A 27,908-nucleotide genomic window follows, 5' to 3' on the forward strand; every position below is an offset into this window, starting at 1 on the left:
GATCATCTTAGAAACACAGAAATTAGCTGAAATCAAAAGATTTGTCTAAAACCAGACAAAGTTTATGGCTAGCTCAGTTCAAACCGTATCATTGTGACGTTTCTGTGTGTGTATGTTTAGGATGAATAAAAACACATTTTATTGGGTCTTTGTCGACTTTGGTCCAGTCTCAGTGCAAAGGAAAAAGTCTGTCAGGCTTTGTATTTTCCAATATAGTCATTGGCTTATTTTCCTGTCTGTGTCTGCAGTATAACTTTGTGGGAAGAATTCTCGGTCCCCGGGGACTCACCGCCAAACAGTTGGAAGCAGAGACAGGATGCAAAATCATGGTGCGAGGCAAGAGCTCCATGAGAGACAAGAAGAAGGTAAGCTCGTCAGCCTGGAGTTTTGGACCGAATGTTGATTTTTACCAGAAAATCAAGCTGGACCCCATTCTCTCAATATTTAAATGTCGGTGTGAATGTCACAATGATGTGAAATGTAGCATGGTCATGCTGAAACATTCCTCTGAGTCTCCAGAAACACTTAGCTGAAGCCAAGTAGCTGCATTTTGACATCTAATGGTTCTCCTAGGTAAACACTGGAAGTGCAGAACTATTTCTCATGCTTCCGAAGTTGGGTTGGATAATTTTATTTTTAATATGTATACACAGTTAAAATAATAAACTCAGTACACATGCAGTTTGAATTTTGCAGGACAAATTTAACAAGAATGTAGTGGTTTGACTTCAGGAAGTCCATGTCATTAAAAACAGATTCACAATATATTAAAATCCAGTTTGATTACTTTCTATTGAACTGCTATTCATTCTACAAAGTTCATACGGGTGCTTGAAAATGCTTGAATTTCAGTAACTTTAATAAACGCGGTTGCTGCTTCTCTCAGTGGGGCAGCTCCTTTCCGTAACACCGGTGCGTGAGCATTAGACTCCTCCCAATATAGAAACCAACTGCTGAACCGGCAGTGTCCTCTGTCTTCGCTATGGAGCAGACCTACTTTAACTATGTAGCTTTTATGCTAGTCGTGTGTGTAAGAGCCCTGCTTTGGGTCTGGGATCCAGCGGGTCCTTTTGTGATAATTAGTTATGAAATCAAGACTGTAGTAGAGCAGGGTACAGAAAAAAAACAGCAAGAAAAATCCTTTTTGGTGCAAAATTTTGGTACTCTACCTCTTATGGCACCTGATATGATGCTTGAAAAGTAAAAAAAAATTACCTTGAAAAGTGCTTGAATTTGTCAGTGGGAAAAGAAAAATTTAAGAACCCTGCGTTTATCTTGTAACAATGTTAATAATCTCCTTAAAAGGTGCAGCTTTACAATTTTAAAATGTGTGGTGTTTATGCCAGCTTTCTTTTAAACTGGTCATTTAGAAACTTCCATTTCCTCCTCAGTCTTCTCGTCTTCCTTTTGACTTCTAGTTGCTCCAGTTTGCCAGACAGGGGTGCTAAAGAACAAAGCATTTAAATGAGTCAGAGTAGCTCTGGAATGACAGACACACTCTTTCCAACAGGGTTTATGATGCATCATGAAAACCAGACTGAAACACTAAATTAAAACGGTGTCGAAATAAATAAAATCAATGTGGACAGACAGCACTTTCTTGTTTCCTTTATGAGTAATTTAATTTATTTCTCCTCTCAGTGCCATTCAAGTGTTTATTACTGCAAAATAATTTGAAGATATTTTGGTTTCCTCTAAAAAGACAGATTGATCCAAAAGTAGTAAAGTCCTACTCCTACACACATTTCTGATCTTGTCTTCAGTTTATCACATACATTCTTGATAATACCCATAATCTATCACTATCCTGAAGTGTTCATGTTTTATTTCTAATACTAGGGCTGCAATGGGATTTGCCAGATATTTTGTCCATTTACTAATCTGGCAAACACGGACCACACTGAAATTATTACACAAAGGTACGGGGAGGTTTCCCTCTTTGGTGTTTTGGGATGAAATAAAACCAGGGCCATAAGGTAACCGAGTGTGGATTTGTAAAGGTAAAGCTACTGTTGATGTTGCAGCTTCTGAATAGACCACGTGTGTTATGGTTGTGGCTCAGCCACAAAGAAAGCTGCAGCAGTAGCTTCCAGTCACTGCATCCTCAACCTCAGTATTTTCAGCGTGATGCCCTGTGGCGGCAGAGGATGCCACGGCAGCAGCTAAGCCTGTGTGTTTATTCAGGATCCATTAGCGGCAGCATTTTTATGCTCTCAATAATTCAGCTGGTTACTCTCCCTTGGGCCGCGCCGCCTGACAGGGAGCCGGCTCACTGGAGCTATGCAGTGGGAGAGAGGGAGGTAGACAGAGAAGCAGGGTAAAATTAAAAAAAAACAATAAAAAAGAAAGAATGGTGAAGGGAGAGGAGGGTAGAAGCAACGGAAAAAGTAAAAATTAAAACCACACTCACTGCTGAAATTCTTGGAGGTATTTTTTCCACTACCTACCTGTTTTTGTGATTTGTTTTGACTAATCCGCTCATATGAACACTTAACAAGACCATTGGTCAGGTAGGCTTCATTATTTAAGGGCTTTTAAAAAGATTTTGAATTCTTGTAATCATTATTTTTCAACTCTCAAAGGGATCCTTAGGGGTGGTTTTCTGTCAAATCGTTGTGTTTTCATGTGTAGTGTTAGCTTTAGGCTCTTTTTTTGTTAAGTCCGTCGATTAATGCGAAACAACATCGAGAACAACCAGAATTAAATTACTGCAAATTTTATCGACCACTGCACATGTAGAGTGGGGGATTCCCATTCCCCCTACGCAAAAAAAAAAAAAAAACAATTCCCTAATTCTATTTAGTCTCCTTCACAGTGAGATTACAGTTAGCACCAAAGACATCTGCTTTATTTAGAGCCACTTTGAAAGTGCTTTCAGGCCCGCTGTTAAGAAACACTCTATCAAATGAACTTTCATTTGCTTTTGGTTTTCTGCTGATTGTTCCAACACATAATAGCTAAAGCTGTTGTATCAGCACAGCCACTGACAGAACAGAATTGGCCATTCAATACATGTTGTCACAGCACAGCTACATTTCACTGCCTAGAAAGGAATATGTGACATTTGCAGTCAGAATGCTACATTTTATTAGCCTCTTGGCAATGCTGCAGACCAATTCATTTTATTTAGAATTTTAAGCTGACATTTTTTATTTGTCGTCTCTTGACCTATTTCCACCAAACGCTTGGTTCTGAAAACTCAGCCCAGGTTTTATTCTCAGGTACATTTCAGGTTACTGTCTGCAGATGACAAAAATTGAATGTGATGATTCAGGACACATGGGTGACATATGGCTGAAGGTCTAGCCACCACTGGAGTCAGGATTATTGGAATTTTCCTGTATAATATCTTCTGTTGAGATGAGCTGCCGTATCATTTTTCCAGTCGGAGCTAAAAGTCGTGACACTTGTGAACTGTTCATCACAGCTTTCTGTCCTCTTTGGCCTTTTAGACCATAGAGATTATAATATATACCTTCTTAAGCAGTTTTATTATTATTATTATTATTATTATTATTATTATTATTTAAAGAATAGACTCATGGAATAATGAGAGTACTAATAAGAGTTATTTAATTTAAGTGATTTTATTTCTCTGTTTTCTACCACTTTCCTAGTCATTTTTTTTACTTTTCACATCCATTCAGCTCTGCAGTTAGGTTTGCTGGTCTTGAGCCACGTCTATATTAACATTATTTGGCAGTGTTTTCCAATTGCAGGAGCAAAGAGACAAGGCAGCACGGTTAACAACAGCGTTTACATTAGCACTTCATAGGATATAATCTTGTTGAAGCTACATGCAAATAATTGAAGCTGTGAGTGTAAAATTACTTCAGCATACTTTATTTAAATAGTTGAATAGTGCTGGGGGTTATGACCTCAAATCATAATTTATTGAGCCATTCACCTCGATAATAATAAATGGATGATAACTACCTGTACAGTGGCTGGCAGAGGGAGCAATGGCGGTGGTGTATTTGGTAGAGGAGAAGCCTGTTACCACAGAAATCCTTGATCAACCATTGGGCAACATAATTTTGGTATAAGTAAATTTTTGGGTAAATCATCCATCTCTAATCCTCAGGATGTCAAGTGCTCCAGAATTGTCTTTAAATTTAAGTCAAGTGTGTGGAAGCCTGGAAACATCTAAAATGTGCAGGAAAGCAGTCCCCGAAGATTAAATCAGAAGCATCCAAGAGGGTCCGATTAATGTCCTCCAGTAAAATAGTTGGATTGCAACAAGTCTTAAGCTGAAAATCCAACATAATATACCAATGACAACAATCAAAATTTCCCTCATTCGTCTCATTCTTACAAAGTTTTTACCAAAACTTACATTGGCATGCTTATATTAGCTTCAAACTACTAACACACCAACCTTGATTTGTAAGATTTTGTTCTACATCTTAACTGAAGGGTTACCCTCTTTGCTGGAGTACCACCATTTTGGATTACGTATTGTAGGGTTGCACGTTTTACAAAATTTGTTTAACCGGTTATTAAAGCTATTAAATGGTTAATACTCGGGTAACCGTAAACCAAATATAAAATGCTCCCACGCTGTGCATTTTTCTAACTGCTTAATTTTTAAGTAAATATATTTGATCATGCGATGGGCTCTTCTTCTGTGGTTTTGGTAGTGGCGTTCTCATGCCCTCTGGTGGCAAAAAAAATAATTACACCCATGCACAGCAGAAGTATGTGGGCTCAGCTGTCAGTTAACCGGGCAAAACTATTTTACCCGGTTACAACATTAACAGCAGTTAACCTGTTAACTATGTACACCCCTAGGTAGGGATGGGTACCTTTGACATTTGAATCGATCCGGTACTAATTCCCGGTACCTACGAATCGATACCGGTACTTAACGGTACCAATTTTCGATACTTTTTAGTGTTTATTATTTTAATTCTCTTTTATAATTAAATATATATTTTTCTCAATATATAACCATATTTGATAAATATCACGATAAATAACATACAACTGTTTGTATTTTAACATCACCCTTGTAGTTTTATAAGCTGATAATTAAACTGAAGCAAACATCTTTACTGTGAACTAAACTTACTGTGTATCTTCATTCCTTTTGCCGTCCTTTTTCATTTGATTTTTCCTATTGGGAAGTTAGAATTTCCGAGGAGAAAGCGAACGCACCATTAGCTGATAACAATGGTGGCAATGGAAGCTAACATATCAAGCTAACGATATCTTAAACAGTTTATTTAGCTGCTGGAGCAGATTAAAACGATGACTCACACTTAGATCGTCACTGGTTTCGTCTTCACCCGTCACATTTAGTAAAGTGAAGCCAAACTTTAGAGCGCGTTCATGTTGTTCTAGTCGGAAATTCGGAGTTCCGAGGAGAAAGCGAACGCACCATTAGCAAAACGGAAGCTAATATATCAAGCTAATTATATTTACCTACCGGAGCAGATTAAGATGAGGATGTCTCACTTAGATAGTTGTCGCTGGTTTCATCACGCAGTTACCCATCACATTTAGTGAAGTGGACCCAAGCTTTAGCGTGCGTCCTTTCTATCATGCTGCTCTGTTTACAACTGGTTCACAGCAAGCGACGACAAAACGCTCCTGCGCATGCGCTGCTGTCTTGGCAAGTTCTCGTTAGGATGGACGGGTACCGAAACGAGGCACCGTTTGAAATGACGTGAATCGGTGCTCGGTCGGTACTATGGAATTCGGTTGGTACCTTAAAAAGTACCGAATTCGGTACCCATCCCTATCCCTAGGGTATTGTGATAAAACCCACCCCATCATAGTCCGTTTCCTTCCCCCAGCGTGACTATCTTGGACACACAAACACACATTACGATGCCGATGCTCAAATGTAACTCTGTGCAGTTTTAATTCAGAACTCTTGTCCTGTTTTAGTTGGCTTGTAAAAAGTGAGAGCTCAGAGTTAGTTTAGCTTAAGCTGAGGGAGCAGAACTCTCAGCTGACAGGTGTGTTTCATTCAAAAGGTGTCCGACCGCATAACTCATAACCAGTTTTTTTTCTTGTTGCACAAATCCATTCCTCTCCGCAAAGTGCTTAGTCATGGCATTTGTTTTGGGCCGTTGTAGACATTTCCATCAAAGGCCTTCCCCGTACTCCCCCCTGTTTCCCTTCTTACCCCTTCTAACCTCCCCCTCTCTCAGGCCTTCATCCTGTTTGTCATGCTGTCACTTTCTTTCCGAGGGCACACACTGACCTTGTGCACAAGCAGTCGTGGTGGTGAGGTGTGTGGATCTGCATCGGCGTATTTGTGACTGAATTGCATTCCTGGCTTTACTTCACTAAATCCACAATGAGTCAGTGTCCTTGAACCTACAAACATTCAACTGACTTTAAAGTTAGACAGTAGTCATGCACATGTGTGCACCAGGCATGTTTCCATTTACAAATAAAACCATGCTCTTGTATACAGCGTCTACGTGTCTGTCAGTTCTCTCTCTGATTCACCTTCCAGTCACCAAGTGTCCCTGATGGGCCATGAGCAAACAGCCATGGTGAAATAATGGCCTCACAGCCTAAACTAGCCCCAACCACCATCCCCCACCGCCCCACCCACATGCAGAAAAGGGGAAAACGAGAGTAGAATTTTGAACTTACGTCTGTGTGTGGTAAAGAGCAGCGCCATGGCAACAGCTCTCTGTGGAGTATAAAGCTGGTGGGTGGCACCAGGCACAGACTCATAACTGTGTCTGTGTGTGCACTCCCTTCACTTTGCAGTTCTTGTAGGCTGAAGTGAAATCATGTCAGGAGGACCCCTGCAGAGCACCACAATGTATTGTTGGTAATTAATCTTCACAGGCGCTCACCAACCTCAAATAAGCAGTTTTATTTTATTTTTTTTTTTCATCTGCGGTTTCTAAATTTTATATATAAACACCAAGACGATCTGACATCTTCTCACACCAAAGGAATGAAGTTTAATAAAGTTTGCTTTTTTTGCCCCTCTGATATTTATAATTGCTGTTTGAGCATCTATATGGTTTCCCACATTGGATGACTCGGCTTAGACCTCAGTTCAGCTGGAAACCGTCTCCTTTCAACTTGCAGGGTTTTGTAGTTGAATAGTGAGAGGTGATACAACCTAGGGCTGCACGATTTTAGGAATACCTGCAATGCGCAATAACAGTGATTAATAGTATGATGACGATAGGACTTGCAATAAATAAACAAATACTTAACTTAAGAACAAGATATTTAAAAGTTACAAAAAATCGTCATGAAAAATGGGAAAGCAAAAATTGAAATCCAAAGGTGTGAATAAATGGAAAAAGAAAATGAACAAGAAAAGGCAATCAGTGAATCCTGGGAAAGGCAGAATCAGCAGAAAGAGCAGAACGACGCTAGTGACCCAAACTTAGTGCCGTTCGCTGAAGGGCCGGGCATCTAACCTATAAGAACCCACCTGATTGGCCAAATGGATAATGATTGATAAAATGTGTGTAGCAAACATTTGAGCTGACCACTCATTGCATTTTTTTCCTGTTCTTTGCTAAATGCGTATTGTCCATGGCGATATTGCAATGATGAGACATTTGCGATGTATTGTGCAGCCCTAATACAACCTCAAAAGCTTCAGAGTCGGCTCACAGCAGTTTCTTTCCTGTGAAGTTACAATATTTCATCTTTGCAACGATGGACAACTACATGGGGAACAAGACACTCACCCCCCAGCAATGCATACCACTTACAAACTCTATTCAGATTCTACATAATTTTTTATGGAATTTACCTCTTATATTTTGATGCTAAAAAATTATTCTGGACTGATATTTTGCACTGTTTAGCTCATTTTACACTGCTGACTGTGTTCATGTGCAATAAAATAGATTGCAGTCAACTGCACAATTCTCTTATGTTTTTCTTTTTCTTAACTGAAATGTATTCATCACTTGTATAGGTTAAATAGCTAAACAATAACAAACTGATTAATCGAAAAAATAATCGACAGATTAATCGATTATGAAAATAATTGTTAGTTGCAGCCCTAGTGACAACCCTATTGCAGGTACTGTTCACATAAATGTGTCTGATCAGCAGCTTCTTTATGTCAGAAAACATACATGCGTTATGATTTCAGTCCAACTAGTTACATCAGTGTGGGTTAAAACGTCTGTCTCTCTGATCCCTGCATCCATTCATCTTTCTCTGATATTAATTGCTGCAGGGCTAGCTGTCATCTTTGTCTTCATGAAGCAAGGGATCTATTAAAGAAGGGTGTCCTTTCAAAGTTAAAGCTAAATAGCCGACTAATGGGTCGGTCCTGTTCTCCTGCTTCTTTTCAAGGCACCTCTTCATCCTCTGTGTATGCTCGTCTCCTGCATCCGCTCTCTGATACGCGGTGTTACTGCACTAGTGCTCTGGCACACCCGTGCTGTCACATTCACTCACAGTCTTTTTCACTCTTTCCTATTTCTGTCCAGGAGGAGCAGAACAGAGGGAAACCTAACTGGGAACACCTAAATGAAGACTTACACGTCCTAATCACTGTGGAAGACACACAGAACAGAGCTGAGATCAAGATGAGGAGAGCGGTGGAGGAAGTCAGGAAGCTCCTTGTACCAGCCGTGAGTACACAAAACACACACACACTCACTCATGTAAACGTCACATAACACACACACACACAGTGGCAGCAGCAGTGTTGCAAAAAACGGACAAGATGAAGCTGCTTTATCGTTATATTCAAATGGAGCCACATATGGCACTCCACCTTCACCCCTCTGTTAGCATCCTGCTTACTTCCATTTATAGATGAAGGGAACAGGTTGGCTGTACCTCCAGTTGAGTGGAAAGCTGGAGCTAGCTTCACACACCTCCTGTGACCGCCACATTTCATCTCCGCTACCCCTCTGGTCACACTTCCTTATACGCTGTGTCACTGGTGAGAGCTGCTGATTGTTTTGTTGGCATGGAGTTGGTATCCGTGCTTTAACAGTAGGGAGCAGGTGGAACGAGCAGCTGAAGCCTCTGGTTTGGCATCAGGTGATGATCTGCCGGGCTTTAGTGGTACATAGACATGGAACCAGGCCAAGCAGGCAAGGTTAAAGCTGCTACCCCGTGTCCAACAGATGATACGACCATGGTCCTAAAGCCGTTCAAACGCTCGGACCTGTCTCACTATGTCCCTAAATGAGTTCAATAATGTGGACAACATTCAGAATAATGTTTGTTTAGTTTAATATTACTTGTTTTTTTCTTCAAGCACTTTGGTTTCTCACTGCAGGAATATTTAAAATATCCTCGGCACTTAAAGAGATCGATGATGCGCATGAACACAAACACACGATAACTCGGGACGTTGGGATGTCTAGAAGCACAACTGCGTTTTGAACAGTCATTTAGAATGAGTCACTGTTCGCACACATGCCAACACGCACAGAAAAATCCCTTTCAAGTCGGTGACGGCTCTCCTTACAGCTAAATCTCATCTGAGGAAAGTGACACAAAAATAGCATCTTCTCTTTTCTAGAAGTCTCTGTGCATGTTGCGTCCTACAAGAACATCAAAGACGTTGCACCGGTTCATTACCTGAACGCCTGGATGGGGTAAAAACGAAGCTCTGTTATTTTTTCAAGCCATAAAAGCAGTTAGACAGACACTTGAGACATCTCTCTCAAGTTTACTTCTACTTAAATAAATTTAAAAACAAAAGTTTTTCTCACCTCCAATTCTGAGAAGATGTCAAGAACATGGGACGTACTCTAATTCCTGACCTGGTGTCTACAGCTTGGTTCAGACATTAGCTAAAAAAAACACAGTTTAGTTGTAACTTATTGCACGTGTAACTTCTAATATTAGTTAATTGACTGTTTATTTGTGAAGAATTATAATGACTTAACTAAATTTTTCTTTTTAAATGACCCAGTGTTATCCTGCAAAGACAAATTGTCAGTTTATACTGGTTATTTATATTTCGGTGCATATTATCTGTTAATAAGAATAAAAAAGCCTACTTTGACTCGGCGCTCCGTGCTGTTGCCTCTCACTCACCTTAACCACGCTGAGTAGAAATATCAGGGGAAGTGATGATTAATGTCAGCATGACAAAACTCCTCAGCGTTTTGTTGGTGAATTAACTTCACATTAACATTTTTCCTGTCGTTACGTGAACGTGCATCCATACATGTCATATGCGTATGTTTTATTATCTGCCAGTGATGACTTTTATCGTGCTAAACCCAATTTATATTAAAGTATGGAATAGCTGGGTACACTTTATTCTAATGAAGGTAATTTTATTCATGTTTGACAGCAAAAATTGCCTTTATTAAACTGCACAGGAACCAAATTGGGTGTGTGTGTGTGTGTGTGCCTTCTTAATGCATTTCCATATAAAAGGTGTTTTTTTTTTCTTGTAAGAGGACCTAACTGCAGAGATGAAGCAAAATTGGAGTTTTTTTGTTGTTGTTTCTGAAAATATATCTGAAAACCAAGACTCATCTTTTTTTTTTTAAACTAAAACTCAAACTGTGGGTTAAAACATCTTCAGTTTGGCATTTTGATTAAAAAGATGTGTAAACAAACTCATTCCCTTTCATCCCCGGTGTTGCTCTTTTGCTCACTGGTTGTGTGAACTCTTCAACTCTACGTGAACTGGGATCTGTGAAACATTTTGAGGTGAGAGAGCGGGAGGAAGAGGGAGATGGGTGGGAGAGCTTGATTGAGCTGCTCTTTCAAGTGTGGATTTATTCAGCTGATCCTGCCCCAGTACACACATACTAACACAGACGCACACATAAAAATACACCCCCCCCCCCCCCCCCCAAAAAAAATTTAACTCTACACACACACACACACACACACACACACACACACGCACACACACACACTCTACTAAAATGTTCCACTCTTCCCCTGAGTCCTTCGTTAAGGCCCTCAAAACGAGCTAGCAGCAGAGCTTCACTGCACTTTAGGTAACCTCCACTTAGAGTGCAGCAGCGTATGCATAAATCCTCAATACCCCATTCCACTTCTTCTCCCTTGTCCCTTCAAGTGCTGGAGAGCAAAATAATAATTGGCCTTTGGACAGAGATTGTCCTGTGATTGATGGAAGACCTTCACCACAGAAATCCTCATCTACCAGAATTCTATTGGAACTGGCTGCGGCTGAGTTGTGTAAACACACACACACACATCAAGTCCTCTGTGTGTTCTTTAATGATCTTCTGCTAAGTTTTGTCTAAATGTTTAGCAAACATAAATTTTGCTGTATGATAAATATTAGTCTGTCAACAAGAAAGGGTTGCCGCGGATCCAAGTGGCTTATAAAGAGGAAAGCTGGCGTTTGGATTTAGAGCTGTGGCTGAAATCTTCAATAAAGACTTAATGGCTCTTGTTGGGATGTCAGGTAGATAATGGTGGTTATGTTTAACAGCTCAGCTTGTGATTTATTACAGAGCACTGATGTGTTTGCTTTAAGGCGCCCAAACTGTATTACCAGGAGTAGTTGACAGCTTTTGCTCTCAACACTTTCACTCATGCCGACTCCCACATAGAGCGTCTAAAAGCTGGAAAGGTTTAGAAAGGAGAACACTCACAGAAAGAGCAGGGGCACTTTGGTCATGGGGCGCCAAGTGCACCCCCCCCTTCCTGAATGAACCTGTCATTGCTGAGATCAAAGTGAGCATGCTAGCAGCTCAGGCAGACAGTGGCCTGGAGCAATCATCTCTATTTGTGGAAAGCCCAGTCCTGCCCTATGAGTCTGGTGCCCCCAACATAATCTACTTCCATCTTTTTCAATACTTCTTTTCGAGTTCACTTTTTACCTTTATTATTTAGTACAAATAAAGTGTTGATTTGACGTACGGTAGAGCACTCCACCGTTTGGATCACTAGTTTGTCTTCTCCTCTTTCTTGTTCCCCTGAGTCTCCTCCTCCCATCTTCTTTTTATTGTTCCTCCTCTCTGCCTTGGACCACCTTTGAGAGACAAGATGAAGTGGATAGTGTTTTTGTCAAAGGCAGACAGATGGACCTTAATAGATGCCAAGCTTGGCTATCTATGGGGTGTTGTGTCTGTACTCACTAGCATGCTTCCGGCTTGGCAGAGTGCACAATGGCAGCAGCATCAGAATCACTCCGTCTGGGGAGACAGGGGGGGAAGATGATGCAGAATTGATTTAAACAGTGGAAGTCTGTTCTAGGCTGCAGTGTACTGACTTTGCAATCAGTAAACACTTCGTTTTTGTTCTTCTCTTTCTAGCTCTTGTTCCCTCCTTTCTCTCTCCGTCAGCAGCGTATGACAAATGAGTACAAAACACCATCTGGCTGTACCCATCCATGTGTGCCTCTCCAATTAATGATGTTTATTGTCTATTAGGCCTACCTATCACCACCATTCTCATCTGATTTACTCTTAATCTACCTCCCCTCCTTGCGTTCTCAGTCATGCACGGTATCCGGCGTCACGATCAGGAGCGTACATTTGTCACCGAGTCGTACTGATTGGCTCAAGAGATGAGTGATTTGTGTGTTAAAACGGTTGTAGGAATACTTGTAAAGTCTGAAGTTTATGGTCACATCACACTGCAGACTGTGCGTCTTTGATTTACAAAAAAAGGTGTAATAAAAACAAACCACTGCACCAGGCTTGCAGCAAGCTGCAATGATTGCTGTAAGCACGTACTGTAAAAGTAATGACAAACACTTAATATGAAATAATATCTGCTTGTTGAATTTAATGTTTATCTTTGTGTTTGTGTAATGAATGACAGAGCGGTCCTCCTAGGATACTGGCTAGCTTATGTATGCTCAAGGACCTTGAGGCAGATTGTAGGTTGTTGGTTTAGTCAGCCTGACAGCCTCTCCGTCCCTGTAGACTCTTACTACCTTCATCAGGCTAATGAAGGAGCTGGGCTGGATCATATTAACATCCTGATCTCCACCTCCCAGGACACCAGTTACAACAGGCTGGACTGTACCATTCACTGCTCCTATTAGATATATATGTGTGTGTGTGTGTGTGTGTGTGTGTGTGTGTGTGTGTGTGTGTGTGCGTGTGTGTGTGCGTGTGCGTGTGCGTGTGCGTGTGCGTGTGTGTGTGTGCGTGCGCGCGCGCGTGCGTGCGTGCGTGTGCTTAAGAGTGATAGACAATGTGAAGCCCGCCCCACCTGCGCACAGACATCACATCTCCCACATGAATGTTAATCATCTTTTTAATTGACTTTCCTGACTTGGTGACCTCTACTTGATACAGGAAGACTACATTACTGGGCTAGTTTCTTGCATTGTCGCTGTTGTTGCTCTTGTCCTTTCCTTTCATGGATACTCATTCATTTTCAATCCTGACTCATTTATGATACAGAAGATAACTACCTAACAAGCTCATGCTGATGCTTTGTAAGCAGGATAGCAGGTGAGAGAGAGATTTGACTTCACAGCTGGTTACCATTTGATTTGTGAATATTGGAATAAATCAAGGAATAAAAAGAACTAAAATAACAAAACTTTTGAGTTAAATCAGAATGCTGATGAAGGTTCTCAGTCACCCAGGTCATGGTAATCCAAAGGGGTTCCAATGAAGGCAGCTGGAGTACTTTGGTTTCTTCGAAGACGTTCCGTGTCTCATCCAAGGAGCTTTGTCAATTCTGACTGGAATATGGGAGGGTCAGGCTTATGACATGTCGCTGTCTATTGTTGCTTAATGAGCAGAACGATTCCCACAATAGAGCCTAACAACTCAAATGGCTCCTCAGAAGGTAGGGAGGAGGGGTATTCATAAGTAGTTTCTGCTTGTAAGTCCCATTAGACAGTTTATAAGCTTGACCATCCCATATTCCAGTTGGAATTGACGAAGCTCTGGAGAAGAAGTGAAAACCAAAGAAGTCCAGTTGTCTTCATTCAAACCACTTTGAATTAAATCAGAATCTAACAAATTAGGTATCGGCCCTCAACACAACATTTTTCTCTTATTCACTAAAAAGTACAAATGAAGTTTTTCTTTTTCCATTCCGTTAGTAACTCAGAAAGAGGCCAAGTAAAGGCATTTCATTCTTTTTCTCACTTCTCCATTGTTTTCTCACTACTCAACTTTCTCCATATTTCATTCTTGTCTGCTTTTGTTGTTGTTACATTTCGTATGTGTTTCTCTCTCCCACAGTTCCCTGTTCATTCCCTGTGTGGGTGAATGAAGGGATGAGGCATTCGCCACTCTATTGTATTTACTCCATCTGTAGTGGCCTTAAGGTGACCTCATCCTGTTCACCACACACGTTAAAAACCTTTCAAGTGACTTGAGATGTCTGCTTCTACTAAACCAGTCTCAGCCAAAAGAAAATACAAAATATAGATACTTTATAAAAGATATCTGTATTTCACTTGAGTATCTGGTGTGGCAGGAACTCATCTAAATCCTTTTTTCCATCTGCGCTTTTATTCCTGTATGACGTTCAATTACAAGTGAGCTTCTGTCTCGTGTGCCTAGAGACCCGGCCTGCTCTGCTCTCGCCCCAAAGGCTTCCTCCCCTGCCGTTCCTCCCCTCTTCATCTCCATCTGGCCATTTCCTTCTCATCTTGAGCTTTGTGGCTCTCCTGAGGGGCAGACAGGTGGTTCTGACCCTAAAAAAAACAATAATCCCATAGGGAACAACCTGCCCGATCATGGCCACCTCTTAAATCACTACCACTCAGAATTCACATAGAAACCAAACCCATAGCACTAGTGTTTAAGTATGGACATGGTTGTGTTTAGGTATTTATCACAATAATGATGATCTATAGCAGCACACAGTTAAGAGACTCACAGACAATTTAAATAAAATATTTAATTATTTGAGTTCATCTCAGTGTGGATTGCTTTTCTCCATGGCATTTCATCAATGCCAATTGTTCACCTTTGCTTTGGATGAGGTAAGTATGGAGAGTATTTGAGTAAAAATACTAAAATATTTGAGATGTAGTTCACTTTTCGCCTGTTCACTACATTTTCTCAATAATAGTCAGATTTATTGACTACTCTGAAGACATTACATTGAGGTACTTTGCTGTTTCTTAGCAGATTTTACACTCCACACTGGAGTAGAGTTTTCCCCATATGCACCTGACAACCCTTGTAGTGATCAGCCCAAGAACATTGTCATCCTATAACTGGGCTCATGTGGAACAGCATGAACCCTGTATCTCTGATATCCTTGGAGAACAAAGGACAGGATGTCCTTAGATGTATAAAACATTTTAGTTCCACTCAGATTGATCTTTGTAATAGTTTGCTTTCCATTGTTAAGGGTATGGGTTTAAACCACATAGCTCTATGTGGGGGAGAACTGGACCTGCAAGTAGAGTTGGATTAGTAGAAGGTCTGGTGGTTTGAAGGTGGAGGAGGAGTGGAGGTCTTACTGTGCTGCTGGGTAGATGGTTCATAAGGAGGTCTGTTGGATCTGAGGAGGCAGGATCCAAGTGTCCAGTGGGGTCGAGGTAAGGGTTCCAGAGGGGCGTGGATGAGCGGCGATGAACGTAGTGTTGTCAAAAAAATCGATACCCAGATATAAATCGATACTAAAAGTGGTATCTAAATGAGATATTCCATCCCTGTGGTATCGATATTATGGACTATTATACACAGCCTTCTTCAAGTACACCGACACGCACGACAGCCAGATGCCGTAAAGCAGCTTCCGCCTCCCAGACAAACAGAAGAAGACGCCGCATGGCTACATAGCAATTTCCCACGCGAGTTGTCTCCGATCCAAGTTTTGTCTGCCAAATAAATAAACAAAAACATAAACAGCGAATTTGGGAGGCGCTTCACAGCCCAACTTAATTAGCATACCAAGTCCGACACGTAGTTGTATATTCACGCTTATGTGCTTAAAGGAAACTCCTGTTTATTGCAACCCGGACTTAATTTCTAGCATGCAGTACGTTTGTTTACTCACGCTGACAACTTTGGTGCTACTTGGATTCCCCGGGGTATTTACCGTAGATCCATCGCCGAATCGCCGTCAGCGTATATCCATATAACGGGTGCGGACGGGCACCCATGTGCAGCCTCGAAATAAGACATTATCTGCACCAAAACATCTTCATGTCGAAAGGTTTTGTTAGGAATCATTAACGTGATTCCCCTGTTCGTTTGGAGCGGGTCTGGTCTGGGATTTCTAGGCGTAAACAGACTAGCTGCGGCTAATCTAACCGGCGCTTTTAATGACGTCACTGCCGTGCGCCAGTCTGTTTTTATTAAGATTACCGGTAGATGTACCTTTGTCCTACTGTGGAGAAATTCGTTTTCTCCCTTTATTGACCAACAGAGTTGTTCAAAAGTACAGAACAAAACATATGGCATTACATCTTATGACAAAAATGCACCTTAAACAGAGTTTAAGCAGCAAAACATCACTCTGCAAATAGTGTATATATAGTGAGACAATTCATGATTTAAAGTGTTAACTTTCACCAGTTTTTGTATGCACATTTAAAAAAATGCTGATACTTGAAAGGTTTAAGCACTTAATACACTTAATTCTTAACATTTAATTTTTGTAATATAAATTGAGGAATGTTATTTTTTGAATAAACTTGTTCGATAAATGGGTGTTTTTAAATAGTATCAAAATCTAGCACCGAGTTTTTTTTCAAGTATCGAATCGAGTTTGAAATTTTAGTATCGTGACAACCCTAGATGAACGGGACTGAGGGAAGGAAGATGCAGGCTGAAGAGAGGTCCAGGAGCTTGGCTGAAGGGGTGTGGTCGAGCTGGATCTGGGAAAAACAAGGGGCCGCGTCAAGTAGAAAAATCTAAATTAATATAACTAGACTAGAGTTTTACTAGCGACTGAGTGGCAGTAGAGTTTCCAACTGGATATAGCCGTGTGAAGTAATCAACCGGCGTTGCTTAGTGGTCTTCCTCCTCCTTTTAAGCCAGCAGTGGCTGATGATGGATCTGCTGCAGCTGGTCCCATTCAGACACCGCTCACCTGGAATGAATGCCGACGCAGATTAGAGGATGAGCTCACCTCAGACCATGACATACATAAAGTGCTATATTCTTTGCAAATGAACCAGGCTTTGAATTTGGTGTGAAGAATCCTAATCGGCTACCAGAAAATAGCTGGTTTTCTCTCTGACAGGTTGAGATCAGACATTTTCAAACCACTGTAGATCGGTTGTTTGTACATGTGTTTAACACACTTCTAGAAGACCAAACAAAAGAAACAGGTCAGTGTTTTAAAAACAACTGTAGATGGATGATATGGACATTCTTTTATGTGCTCATCTACCTCAGGGCATTCTTACAGGAAGCTGTTAGCCTGCTCACGGTGACTTGAGAACAAAAAATGAAGTTGTGTGACTTTGAAATCCGCCGTGCCCCCCATTGTCTATCCCCTCACAAAGCCGGTCACAGGAAATTGTGAAAAATCAAGGCAGGGGGAAGATTCAGATTGCAGTAACATTAGAGTCGAACAGCATGTTTGATCTCCTTCCCCACCTGTGTGGTAAGGATAAAGCCACCTTCAACAACCTTAGTTTTTTTCATCAGGACCCACTGGGAAAGAGAGTGCAGTGTAAAAAATAAAAATCCAGCTTAGCAGCATGTACATGTACCATCATGCAAATTATAGATTTTACTAAGAAATTCCATGTAAACACGAGTGAAATATTATTAATGTGTTACATGCTTGTTTAAAAGCCCATCCTCAACCCCATTGTGCTACAGTTAGAAGTTCTCTCTAACATATTCTCTTGTGTACTTTTTGCACTAATCCTGTTGCTAATCTTTTCTATTAATTCACATCACAATAGGGCAGTTGCTGCTGCTATGTCAGTGTCATTCATTCCAGTTTTAACTTGGCTGCAATCCCCAGTGAAGGTGCAGTCTATGTACACAGGCCCTCTGCACCATGCGCAAAATTGCCTTGCCTTCAGGTGCTATCCTTTTTAATTTCAGTCCAGACACACACGCCCCAGTCCCTAACCACTCAGATCTCCTCACATAATTGTAAAATAGCCACTTCTTAATCCACCTGCTTGTGTTTTGCTCCTTCGGGGGAGATTGCCGTGCCCTAATGCACTATACAGGGAAAGAGGACCGGTAACAAGGCAGACTTAGCGGCCAGGACAGTTTTAATCTGCCCTTGTCCTCCAGTGGTGAGGAGAGGGACCCTGCAGGCCCCTGGCCAATCTTTCCTTCTCTTTGAAGGTTCCCTTAATCCCTTTACTGAGAGAAGCAAGGAAATGCAGAAGTGTGCGTACTCCTGTGGGTTGATTACCGGAGACTCAGTTACAACTATAGATTTCTAAAGTCTCAGAGCTGACCGAACCTTGGACTCCTCATCTCTCTGCTATTTTTGTTCCTTTGTCTCGCGTATGCAGACCCCTCTGAACTTCCAGAGGGTCCATTCTGTGGCTAAGCTTCAACATCTGTAACGTGGGAACACACACACACACTCACACAGTTCTTTCATCTTTCCTTCTGCAGCGACAGTGTGTCCCAGTGTTTAGGCAGTAAAATAGGATTGTGTGGAGCTCAGCATTCACAGCGCCCAAAGGCTGCCCATCAAACACAGCGTCTGCAGCCTGTGATGCCTCATTTTGTCAACCATCGCTCAAGTTGTTTCAAACTCTTAGTCTCACCAGCCGGCTCTGGACTGATGGATTTCTTTGCCTTATTTATGGTGTGTCGAGTGTGTAAGCTTGCCTCTATTTAAATTTTTATTCACATTTTCTTCCTGATTTCTCATTCACATAGTGTTTGATGGCATTGATGTCCAGCTTCAGCCTTTATTCATTGGTTATGTACAAAAGGGATCCATATTACCTGCTTTCTAAATAGAGGAGAAACACGACTTTGTCTTATTAGCTGCTTCACATCTCTACTCGTCAGCCATCTAGACATTAGCAATAGTTGTGAAGTTCTCCCGTTAGAGGAAGACCTAAACTCCCAGAGCGGACCCCTAATGTGAGGTTTTAAATAAGGAAACATTTAGAAAATGTGATGGTTATTTTGACAATTTTCACTTTGTCAGGTTGAATGGAGCCATTAAAGCTCAGAACGTACACCGTTTCAGAAATAGATCCCGGTTTCCACACATGCACAATGCACTAAAAAGGTTTGAATTCACACCTCATAGGAGATTCTCAAATCTCTGTTTTAAAAGAAGGCTTCAGTCATCAGCTCTGAGTCAGGATCTCTGAATCTGATGCAAATCCCCCAGCAGCGTTTAAACCTCCCAAATCATCCCTGGCCAAATCCCTTTAAGATATTCCCTGCTCGATTGGATGGCATTAAAGGATCGCAGCAACAGAACAATACAGCGTCTGCCAGTGTGGCGGAATGAGGAATAAAGAAAAGGTTGGGGGAGGGAGGGAGAGAGAGCAGCGCGGTAAAAGAAAAGGAATAAAAAGATTGAAATAGTAGAAGTTGAGTGGAAATTAGAAATGTTGAAGGGACTTAAATAAAGATGGGGAATTTAATTTTTAGATTGGAAAATGGTGCTTTTGAAAGAAGAGGGCATGAGTAACGTAATCTGATCATAATTTACCCAAGATTTCTAGGTTATTCATAGATTTTAATCTGCTTTTAATACTCTATTGGAATAGCAGCTTAGTTGGATGAATGTAAGATAACCTGTTCCTTTTCTGAGTTTTTGTGGAAAAGAGGAACGGCTTTTCCATTCTTTGAATTTTAAAGAGTTCAGGCAGCTGATACAAAAACACATTTTTATTTATTTTTTGTCCTCAGCAGTGGTACTGAGTCTGAAGTCTGTCAGCAGATATTGATGGAGCTAGCACACAGCACCAAGGCTGCCCACTTCTCTCTTCTCCAGCACAATAAAATGCTGCAGAAACCCCATAGATTTAGGATATATTGCCAGTTTCGGAGCAAAGGCGGTGTCTGTCACCCATACATTACCCATATTTAATGACCCCAGGGAGGTTGTGGGAGAGAACAGTGCTCTACCAATTAAATTAATATTTTTCTGCAGTGTTTTGCCTTCCATACTAAACAACTGAGTGCTGTTCCAAACTGAAGAGCCACCACTTTCCATCTGAGGCCTTAACACCTGTGAGTTTGGCTATGGGGCAGAAATGAAAGTATTAAGAGAACACGTCTCTCCTTACTCCTAATCTGCTGCTCTACTGTACCTCCATAAGCTGGATGACTGGCAGTAATGGGGCGGAGCAGCCATGATACGTTTGTAATAATCTGACTGGAGTCAGGTTCACGTTTATGCCAGTGAGCTAGTGTGTTGTAGGTTTTGCATGACTAATGGCACACAGCTAACACAGCTGTCTGGAAGTAAGGGAGGCAAAGGAAGAGTAAATGGGCTTTGCAGAAGATGATGAGGGAGGTGAGTTTTAGGAGACTGTATTGTTAGTCGTTGGCAAAAATCTAGTTGAGGCCTGATTTTCTCTGCTAATGCGTTCAAGAGCATCGCAGGAGAAAGTTGTTTTTGAAAGCAGAAGTGTTTTTGAGAGAGGACTTAAAGGGTTTGGATGTACTATTTATGAAAAGGAGCAGGATTACTGACACGTTTGTATAACATTTGTTGCATCTCCACGTGTTTTTCAGTGTTTGTTTGTTTTAGTTCCTGTGTAATGTTTAAAAAAAAAGAAACGGGTGTGTGCTTAGCCACTTGTACCCATTTGATTTCCAAATTCTTGTTTGATTTAGGGCCTCGTCTGAATCAAGTTAGTTCACATGTGTTTTTATTTCTTCTGGAATCGAGGTTCCAAGTTTGCTTTAGTTGCTTGGATTGATTAAACTTGTACATTATTTATTTCATGTGGACATGTTTAGGAGTTTGCAACAAGCACTCATTCCTTCCTTTTTTGTAAACCCTCCGTTTCTGGACTGGGCATCCGTTGAGTCATCTCGGCAGCTTGGCAAGAGTAATCATTTCCCTCCAGATGTTGAATTTTGGGAAAGAGCCAAAAGGGAGTGAACGATGGGGAGGGGAGCAATTGCACCACCAGTTCCACCTCTTTTACATGAAGTCATCTACTCCTCCCTCCCTCAGGCGCCTAGCCTCACCTCCTCCACACTACTCTGCTGAATCTCTCCCCTTCTGCCTCATTCTCAGCTCCACACAAGCAGCCTCACTGGATCCCAGGTGGCAGCCAGGGCAGGCTGTGTTTACTGCTGAGGTAATTGGAGTAGTTTGGAGAGACCGACCCTGGCCATGCTAAGGCCTAAGATGTGCGTGCGTGCGTGCGTGTGTGTGTGTGTGATGACTGGCAGTGAGGTGAGGAAAGCGGGCCTTAGCCAGTGTCAGCCCACTGGGGAACAAACAAATTGGCTTTCACTACTCTGTCTGTCTTTTCTCGTCTGATACTCTCCAGCTTTCCCTTTATTCTTTCGTCACACTTCCTTTTGTATTTGCCTGGCCTCTTCTTCTGAATTAGTTTATTTATTTCCCACTTTTTATGTATTTCTTTACTTCATCCTTGTGAGCCGAGCTGAGCTGCATAGATGTCCAATTAAGAGGGAGAGCGTGGTCACAAGTCTGGGTCAGAAGAGGCACTAAAGAAGGAAGCATGGCTGATTTCACATGCATCAGGTGACATCATCACAGGCTTGTCAGGTAGCCAGTGGGACATGGCTCACCTGCTTTAGCTCATCACACTCATCTCCCCTGGTTTCCTCCCTCACCCCTCGTCCCTGTGTCTTGCTTGTTGCTGATAGCTTTTACTGCTCTGCTGATTTCACAAATAGGCCTCATTGATTGAATCAGATTCTGGTGGATAGAGCAGCTTTATTGAGTGACTTTTTCACTGATGGACAGCAGCGTGTGTGTGGATGTTTGTCTCTCTCTCTCACACACACACACACACACACACACACACACACACACACACACACACACACACACACACACACACACACACACACACACACACACACACACACACACACACGCGCGTGTGTGTGTGAATGTTGGGGGATAAGAGAAAACTTCCCTCTCTCTCTAATCCAGCAGCTTCCCGTCTCTGGGGTGTTCCAGTAGTTGGATCATTATAAACACACTTGCAGCATCCTCACAGTCTTAGTGACATTCTCCCCTGAGTGAATATTTTACTATGGGATGTTCATGCTGACTGAGGACTCTGTTAATTGTGACGACTCTGAGCAAGGCAACATTAAACATTTAACTGCTCTCTGGCGCTGTTCCTCATCTATTTAAGCTAGGAGCAGCTTGTGTCTCTACGGCGTTATCAGCACCATCATTTTAGTTTCCTCTGATCTCAAACTTCTGTTTACATTCATCTATGTTGTGTAGCCAAAATTATGGTGCTAATGTTGTTAGCTAAAACTGTTTTCTAGAGATGGAAATGTAAAAAAAGGTGTAATTTCATCTTGGAATTATTTTGTTTTCGTTGTCAACCAACAGATCTGTTGGGGTTTAGTGGCTTTAGGTAACTAACTGTGTTAGTGAGAAGATGGAGCTACATCATCTGTCCTCCACTGAGAAATGGCAAATGGCCTGTATTTGATATAGCGCCTTCTAGAGTCCTGGAACCCCCCAAGGTGCTTTACAACACAATCAGTCATTCGCCCATTCACACACACATTCACACACTGGTAGGGATGAGCTACAATGTAGCCACAGCTGCCCTGGGGCGCACTGACAGAGGCGAGGCTGCCGAGCACTGGCGCCAACGGTCCCTCCGACCACCACCAGCAGGCAAGGTGGGTTAAGTGTCTTGCCCAAGGACACAACGACCGCGACAGACTGAGCGGGGATTGAACCTGCAACCTTCCGATTACGGGGCGAGCGCTTAACTCCTGTGCCACTGTCGCCCACCTGAGGATACACACACACACACGCATGCATGCACGCACACACACACACACACACACACACACTCTGCACACCATCTTAGCAGCAGCATATCTCTGCCCTCTATTTTGTGCCTGTCCACTCTCAACAGGCAGCAAGCCGCCTATGCAGAGTGGGATGAATAGTGGTACCCTTTTCCCTTGTGCCTATTAAACCCCCACAACCCCACAGATCTGTTGTAATACCACTCGCTTAAACACACACAAGCAGCTCTAACATTCATCCAGCATCATTTGTCCTGATCTGCAACCTGCGGCTTAGCAACTCCTGAAGTCTGTACATCTATTTGTTTTCTCTTCCTGCTTTGTCCTGTTCAGTGCCGTGAGGCTGCTGGACGGGTCTGCTGTCAACCTCAGGGCCAAACCCTCTTTTCAAACCAACCTCTAAATGTTTAAATCTTTAAACGATTTTGCTATATTGTCAGATTACCCGACACTCACAAACCTGGCGGTCTGTTTAAAGTAACAGTGAGCAGTTTCTTACTCCTCTCCCCTACTGTTTGTAAGTGGAATTACAATTGTAGTAAACAACCCTGCTGTAGCTAGCGTTAACATCAAGCTAAAACTAACAGCGTAAGCCGAGTAAAACTAAAATAAACCACAAATTAAGAAGATCCACAAAATATTTTTACTTACAAGCACTGTAGCAACAAAGCCAGGTCACCATTAGTCCGTGATTTTTGTAACCTCCTTTAGCTCCCTGAAACCAGCGTAGACCGCGCAGATGTTCCCTCTGGTTTTAGCTCTTTGCTTTGCCTCTAAAGGCATTTATCTCTTACTTTTACTTCCAGGCTTTGCTGTGATGCCAACAGAAAACACAAACTTCTTATTTTCTTCTTCTTGTACTTTATATTGACAATCGGCAAACTGGAAACAGCTAAGAGCCATAAAGGAGGCAACGAGCGCCCCCTAGAATTCCTACCTGCTTCACAAAATTGTCAAGTGTGGATTTTGGTTAGCAGTGGGCTGCAAAGTGGTGTCAAAAATAAAACTGGTCAAGTTTCTAACCCAACAATCACGGAGATCAGTGTCAAAGTTCTAGTTTAATGTTTAAAAAAATTGTTTGGTGTTACTTTAAAGGGACTCTAAGGAAGTTTGACAGCCAAAACTTGTATAGAATTAATACATTTCTTCTTCATACATTCTCCTGCAATGCCCTGGTCCTGTAGAATGAGCCCTGGCATTTTTACTGTGATTGCCTGTTTTTCTGTAAAATCACAGAAAAAGAGAGCTGCTCGGGTCGAGCAGGCTGCTTCATGCTCGTTCACGCTCAGGCATAGCCCGTAGCGTTTGCTATCCGTAGCTTTAGCAGCAGAGAGAGAGGTAGTGCCAACTCAGTGACTTTGTCGCTGTTCTTAACGCCTAGTGATGAACCTAGCTACATTTCTGAGGACCCTTAGCTACTTTCTGTAGAACTTTCTTTTAGATATTTCTTGCAAATCAGCAACAAAATAGCCATTTTCGCTCTTAACCATTCTTTGGATTGATGTTGTTTGAGCTGTCATCAAGGATATAAAAGTTACAGATAGATTCAGTGTCACTGGCGCTTTAGCTCACCTAGTAAGATGTCTGACTTTCATGCAGAAGACCTGGGTTTGATTCCTGGTGTGAACATAATTTGTTATTTGGAGTTTATTTTTTACATTAATGATATTTTTTTTACAGTAATAAGATGCCCAAATTATTATTTGAGACTCGCCGAACGGCATTAACCCTTTGATGCATGAATTATTAAATCTTCAACCATGATTTTTTTAACAATTTTTTTCATTCATCTTTAGGTGTGAATGAAACAAATTTCAACAAATATTTTTTGTAAAATTTTATAATTTACAAATAATTTATTACATGTCCACCTCAGTGGACAGCGTGCATTCAGAACATGAAATATGTTGGCTTGGCTTACTGAAGTCCAAATGGAGGGGCTCAAATGCAATAAAGTCTTCAACAGCATGTGCTTAATAACAAAAACAAATACATAACAATTTTGAGTACCTGTCCACTGTAGTGACCATTATGCATCAAAGGGTTAAATTCACAGATAAAAAAGATGTGGGTTCAACTTTCATTTTGGAACAATTTTTCAAGCAAGGGAAGGGAATGATTGAGCATGCAGGAGGACTGACCCATCATAAACCTTTGTCGGCTGTGCTGAAGAGAAAGGTACAGAACCAAATTATTTAATTAATTAGCTGCACGTTCTCCTGTACTCTGTCCTCCGGGACGGACACACACTGCACGTTCGGCTGGCCGACGAGAAAGTGCAGCTGCAGAGACAGAGGCACATTATTTTTATTAATTTGCTGTGTTCTTCTGTCCCCCCCCCCCCCACACACACACACACCCACACACCCACACGGGGCCGTCTCAGCTGTTATTTTTGTTGAGGAGTGTGCACGTACAGCATGCGCACCTCATGCACAAGCTTACTTTTGAAGCTGCAGTTACACGTTAGGCCTGAGTGGCGATCGCGAGCAGAAAAACTTCGAACTTCCTTAGAGTCCCTTTAAGAGACACATTTTCTGATTATCGTTCGATAAAAACATTCATGAATTCTTCCAGCCAAACACTTTAGAACCAACTGAATTATTTCTTCAGTGTCTCATGCAGTGAAAATGACAAAGATTAATATGCCAGATGAACTTTAATTGGGGGGGGGGGGGGACGTATTACCTATGGAAGTAAAAAAAAAAAAATACAGTCTTGTTCAGAATTTGGAAACTATAAATTCTCGGTTGGCCTGGCCCACTTTTGAAGCAGCACTGGCACCATTTTTAGAGCGATAACCTGCAGAACAAATACGAGAGTATTCAGACTTTAAAAGTCATTAGTAAGTCGAAGCAGAGTTTTAAATCAATCTATGAAGGCTGGTGTGAAAACAATTCACAATTATGCAGAAACGTTAATGAACACTTCCTAATGTGTTCTAGAACGTTATTATTACAGATAAGTGGAACGCCAATAAACTCATTTATAGATCAGGGATGGATCTTAAGTTGTAGATAAACTTTATCGTTCTGATTTTATTAAAATACCAGAAGTCATGTTTGTTGTTGTATTGTTTGCAAAACACACCTTTGATCTTTTAGATTTTTGCCAAGTTTAGTCTCAATTAGTTCACATGAAGCAAAGTCCTGGTAGAAAATACATGTTACTAGCTGAATTAATCTCTCTCTCTCTCTCTCCTCTCTTTCTCTCTCTCTCTCTCTCACTCACACACACACCTGAAAAAAGTGACTAATCTGAAGACATAGCTTTATATTTAGTCAAGGGTGACTCTCTCTCTCTCGCTCTCTCTCTCTTTCTGGAAGAGGAATCTCAAGGGACAGCTTAGCTTTGAGCCCTCATTTTCTCTTTCTTTTCTCCCCCACCTCTGCATCCATTATTTCCGGATCGTCCTCTGAATGGAGACACAGACGGTTGGGTTGGTGAGAAAGGCCGATTTCTGTTCCCGCTTCTGTCTTGTTCATATAAACACAACATGTTTGGAACCGAGTGCATAACCTTTGGATTTGTGAGCAGAAATACTCAGCACAAAAAACACACACACACACAAAAAAACGCACAAGAGCTTTAACTTATTGCAGCAAAAGGCGTAAAATCAATAGTTCACTTAAGGTTGACCTGAGATCAGCAAGACTTCATGCACTCGTCTTCCCACCCTTCACTCTGGAAATAATTCACAAACAACCCGGCTTAAATATGATGTGCTACCTGGGAATATCACAGGGCCTTTTTGTTGTCATGGTTATTGAGTGTTGGGTGGCTCAAGGGGAAATGGAGTTTGGAGGTGGAAGTAGGAAGCTGAAAGGGAAGGGGGGAGGAATGGATGGGTACGAGCAGGAGGAGGGGCGCTATCTTAATTGCTTTCCGTGAATAATTTCAGTCCCCTAATTTGGCGATAATGACGGTGGCTGCTGCTTTTGTATTTATTTATCCAAACATTAATTGACAGGACTGACATTAGCCAGGGCGGTTATTGCCAATTTGATTGCGCACAAGGGAGCAAAGAAAATTACAGTAATTATCATTCTGGTATGGATTATGAATATGCATTCTCACACTTAATGTCTTCGTCAGCATTTTAGTAACAACAAGGCACTCTGGAATGACAACAGCACTTTAGCTCATCTTTATTTCCCTGAATCCAATCCAACCCGTCTAGTGGAGATGCAGTTGTCTTCTAGGAGCGACATAGCCGTCCCAGCGTGGCGTTTTCACCCCCTGAGGTGTGGCTAGGCGATCTCACCGACATGAGAAGGTGACTTTAACCTGCTTAACATGTGTGATGACATGTTTGATCTTTTTCCTTTCAGGCGGAAGGAGAAGACAACTTGAAGAAGATGCAGCTAATGGAGCTAGCTATTCTCAACGGGACGTATAGAGACAACAACATCAAAGCCCGTAGGTTGACTGCAACACACACACACATACACACACAGCTTTTGTTTTACATGACTAATCTCTTCACTGCGCACATTAAACATAGCAGAAGGAGTATCTGTTTCTCGTGAACTAACAGTTTAACCTCATTAGGTTTACAGTTAGGTTTGACATCATGTTAACTGTGACCACCAGGGGACACTCAACAGCTCAGGTTCAGTTACGGAGGACCACTTCTTTTCCATTCTGAGCTTCTCTCCTCCACATCCATCCATCACTCCCTCTGCCGCCCATCAACACCACCTCGTTCTAATCTTTAAGCACATTGCTGCCTCTCACCCGCCTCACCCTGCATGTCAGACACCAGATCACACACTCTACGCTTGACCTGTGCATGCTCTGTCTGATTCAAATGAAAACATATTCAAATATGAGCCTGAAATATGAATCATTCTGTGTGCTTGGGTTCAAATACACAGAATGAAAGATTTAAATGATCAGTTTCTGTGTTTGTTTGATCGTTTAGACGAGCGGTTGTGTTTATGAGCTAGCCTACCCGCTTTCTGCTGTTGTGACACAGCTCATAGCTGCTGCTGATGCACAATGTCCTGGAAAATGTTTGTTTTCACGTCCAACGTGACCCGGCTGCTGACTGTGTGAAGGATCAGCGTTGATATAAATTATTAACCTGAAGTTACTCGTGTTTTACTTCATCCAAAAGGGGTCAAACTTTGGTTG

At 41.7% G+C, this 27,908-nt stretch overlaps 1 protein-coding gene across 3 annotated transcripts in view; it reads left to right on the forward strand.

The window, feature by feature from the left end:
* qkia (QKI, KH domain containing, RNA binding a) overlaps nucleotides 1–27,908 on the forward strand; it is a 74,175-nt gene that overhangs the window by 42,088 nt on the left and 4,179 nt on the right. For all 3 annotated transcript variants that reach the window (XM_015969863.3, XM_015969866.3, XM_015969864.3), the window contains exons 3-5: nucleotides 249–365; nucleotides 8,436–8,579; nucleotides 27,104–27,191. In XM_015969863.3, the coding sequence (XP_015825349.1) occupies nucleotides 249–365; nucleotides 8,436–8,579; nucleotides 27,104–27,191 (349 nt within the window). The remainder of the gene's footprint in view (nucleotides 1–248; nucleotides 366–8,435; nucleotides 8,580–27,103; nucleotides 27,192–27,908) is intronic.

This window comes from Nothobranchius furzeri, chromosome 18 (genome assembly GCF_043380555.1).
Source record: "Nothobranchius furzeri strain GRZ-AD chromosome 18, NfurGRZ-RIMD1, whole genome shotgun sequence".
Classification (NCBI taxonomy): Eukaryota; Metazoa; Chordata; class Actinopteri; order Cyprinodontiformes; family Nothobranchiidae; genus Nothobranchius; species Nothobranchius furzeri.